The sequence below is a fragment of the Cryptomeria japonica genome, chromosome 5 (assembly GCF_030272615.1).
Source record: "Cryptomeria japonica chromosome 5, Sugi_1.0, whole genome shotgun sequence".
In the NCBI taxonomy this organism is placed as follows: Eukaryota; Viridiplantae; Streptophyta; class Pinopsida; order Cupressales; family Cupressaceae; genus Cryptomeria; species Cryptomeria japonica.
Window position 1 is genome coordinate 798,077,051 of NC_081409.1, and position 3,723 is coordinate 798,080,773.

The window sequence follows — 3,723 nt, forward strand, 5'->3', positions numbered from 1 at the left end:
GGTTTCCAAGCCTTTATTAATAGTCGAACTGTTGTTAATTGTAGGAATGATATTTCGTTGGTTTAAAACTAAAATTTTTTATAAGATGGGGTTACCTAGGATAGATGAATTACAAGGATTATATTCATATGAAGGTATATGCTTTGTATCTGTCATTTGTGGACGAGTGGTCTATGAATCATAGTCTAAATTTTATAATTCTCTTAAAAAATTGTCCTGGGATAAACTCTAGAATTAAATTGCCTAATTGGAGCATTTTCTGATTAACACTATAACACCCACTATACTATGACGGTCCAATTTCCTCTATTCACCAACGTGTTGCTTGATCTCGGACTAACATATGCTGACATAGTAATTTAAGATGTTTTACAGATTTTCGACTGCACGGTTTTGTGTTTTTGGGGTGGTTGGTCTGTTTTGCAGGGCAAGGATACAAGGAAGGAATGATCGTATCTTTTAAGCCACACCCCAGGATCTAAATCAGAAAGCGAATATAAAGCTTCCAGAACTTTCAAAATTCCACAGCATTTGTATAATTTTTTTTTACGATTTATTTCAATGGAAAAATTGCCAAGCAATGTAAGGTAGAAATACCATCAAAGGATTCTGTATATTTTTCTAGGAAGTCAATCTTCCTTGGGCTAGACTGGAGGTTTTCTTGCCTCGGTTCTTTCCTACTAGTGCCCACACCGAACCGAGATGTAAAATACTTTAAATTAATAAAATTCTTCCGGCCCTTGACCTATTACCTATCAAAAAAATAAATAAAAATAAATTATTAATCATTATTTATATGATAAATACCTACCTTAAAAATATATTCCTCATAAATTTACTATCCCATTAAAAACACTCTTAGTCAAAGTAAACCTAAAATATAGAATAAAATAACACGATGCTCAAGATTCTCGTGGAAGAGGGGTATAAAAACAATACCCTCTTGAACGTGATTGGAATTGAAGTGGCTTCTCGCCTAAATTACAAAATACAAGGGCCCCACCTTGACCGTGCTTGGAATTGAAGTGGCGTTTCTGTGGGCGTAGGTTTAACCCGAAATATTCGGTGCTTCTTTCGTTGTTATATCATAAGATAAGGTTAGTTTTTCAATTGGAAAAATGTGAAGAAAACAAATCCATTGCTGTCTGCAGCGTCGGTATGATTCTCATTGCGTCATAAAAGATGGCGTAAGAGATGATGTACTTGCCACAAAATAGTGATTATAAATACAGACGTACGAGAATTGATAAGGCATAGATAGCCCTTCCTTGAGTGAGCTGAGCTTGTTCAGAACAAAGCTCAGAAGCCATCTTAATGGAGGTGCTCAATTCTCAATCTCAATCTCCAACTCAGTCTAAATTGGCCCTGGAGAATGTGCTTGGCATGAAGGGCGGAGATGGAGATTCTAGTTATGCCAACAATTCTTTATGTCATGTACAAAACACCCTTTCAATTTCTTTCTTTTCTTTTCTTTTTTTGTGTGTTTGTTGGCTAATTCCAGTTTGAAAGACAGTCTTCCTGTTCTTGGCAATATTTTTCTGGTCAGGTCTATGATTTGTCGCTATTTAAGGTTTTCCTTTTCCAGAATAACTATTTTCCACTGCATTATAAAGTTTCCATTTTTTGTTTGCACCTCAACTACTGTGAACTCTGTTTCTAATACTAAATCTGGAATTGGAAAATTTGCTGGTGCAGTTAAAGATGGTTCAAGCTTTGAAACCGATTCTGGAGCGCAGCATTCATGAGAATATGAGATAGAAGTTTAATGGGGAAGGTATATTTAGGTTAGCAGATTTCGGGTGTGGAACTGGGCGAAATACACTTGTGGTAGCAGACACCATTGTTAGAGCTCTGCAATCCTCACTCGAGGAGCAGGAAATGCCAGAACTCGAGGGTTATTTCGCCGATCTTCCCTCAAATGATTTCAATATGCTGTTTCGAACGTTGCCTCCGCCCCAACAAGGCTTTACCGACGCAGACGGTAATGGTGTCTGTGATATAAATCCCGTGGCCGCAAGATCTTACTTTGTAGCGGCTGTGTGTGGATCACATTTCAAACGTCTCTTTCCACAGAAAAGCTTGCATTTCTGTCATTCTTCTGCCAGTCTCCACTGGATTTCACAGGTGAGTCGTAAAATGATAATTTCTCCATAGATGGGTGCATGACATTGTGGTGTAGAGGAGTGGCATGATAAGATGTAAATGCAGGTGCCAGAGAGTGTTCAACAGAGGAGGTCTCCTCGTGTGTACGTTTCAAGTGATTGCGAGGAGGCAGTGGGGGCTGCGTATCTACACCAGTTCAACACAGACTTCACAGCATTTCTAAATACCCGAGCAAGAGAGATGGTTGATGGGGGATCCTTGCTTATATCTCTGGTGGGTCGTAATGCAGGCACCCAACTAACGGAGGAGCAAGGAATATTAGGAAATATTGCGGGCCACTTAGAATATGCATTTGAGGAACTGGTCAATGAGGTTTATACCTAATGCATTCTCTCTCCCCCCTCTCTATAAGCATGTTTTTCCCACGCCCTTGGATGAGTTCTAGTTTAGGAAATTTCCAACTGGTTATTTGTTCGTAGGGGTGAAATCCCAAATTCAAGAGATTATCTTATTAGGGTTTTAGTTTTAAATTTAAGTCCTTAAATTTAAATAAATGTTTCAAATTATATATATTGTGGTGTAATATGGAGATTTTCATTGGCAGGGTATTGTTGAAAAGGAAAAATACAAATCATTCTATATACCTTGGTTTGGTCCAAGTTCAGAAGAGGTGGAGAGCATTGTGAAAAGAGAGGGATTGTTCGAAATTGGGAATATGAGGGTGTTAGAAGGAATTCCAATGCATCCAATGACACATTGGAAACAAGGAAAGGAGAAAATATTTGGAAGATTTGTAGCAAACTAGTATCGAGCACTAGTTGAGAATATCATAGAAGCTCATTTGGGAAGTGAGAGATTGATTGATGAATTCTTCTTAAGAATTGCTAAAAGAGCTTCTAATCAATTTGAAGAGTATGTCCCCAAAGAAATAGAGTTGGTTGTTGCTCTTCTCATTAAAAATGGGGCACACAATAACTCCTATTAAAGAAGAGATTTTGGTGTCCTCAATCTCTTCATTACTTTTATGTAACACATAATTAAATTATGCTTATATAATAAGTGACTACCAAGTGACTAATTCATAGCATGTATTTTTTTCTCTCACTATATATATTATGTATTATATTTTGCTATTTAAATATAAATTTCATTTGTAATGCAATAATTTTTTAAAAGGTATAATTTTTTTATAAGAGCTATGAATTTGTGAGGTCACAAAAGAGGGATCTCATTCCCAATATAAATGTGCACAACAATACCCACAACTTAGCCGTCACATTATGCCAATACCGACATTGCAGTAAATTTAGATTAATATTACTAATCATGTCACTCCAATTAATTAAACTTATACTATTAATTATATTATTACAACTAATTTGAATTCACAATGTTTTTGATTAAGGATAAACAGGTTTTGAGGGGACCCAAAACCCCATACAATAGGTTTTGAAGGGACCCAAAACCCTCATATTTTACCAGGATCTAGAACCCACAACACAACGCTGCGTAGAGGAATAATTATCAGAAAACCAACAACCCAACCACAACCGAGACTAAAAGACTAGCCTAAAAAACAAACAGGTTTTACTAAGGCTCCCGTAACCTTCGACTGACAAC

The 3,723-nt window shown here is 36.8% G+C and overlaps 1 protein-coding gene across 1 annotated transcript; it reads left to right on the plus strand.

Moving 5' to 3' along the window:
• Window positions 1-1,280: 1,280 nt before the first annotated feature.
• Window positions 1,281-3,130, plus strand: LOC131075528 (indole-3-acetate O-methyltransferase 1-like). Its single transcript, XM_058012372.2, has 4 exons — window positions 1,281-1,434; window positions 1,696-2,124; window positions 2,209-2,475; window positions 2,708-3,130. Exons 2-4 carry the CDS (start codon window positions 1,879-1,881, stop codon window positions 2,906-2,908), a joined length of 714 nt encoding a protein of 237 aa, XP_057868355.2. The 5' UTR covers window positions 1,281-1,434; window positions 1,696-1,878; the 3' UTR covers window positions 2,909-3,130.
• The last annotated feature ends 593 nt before the right edge of the window (window positions 3,131-3,723 follow it).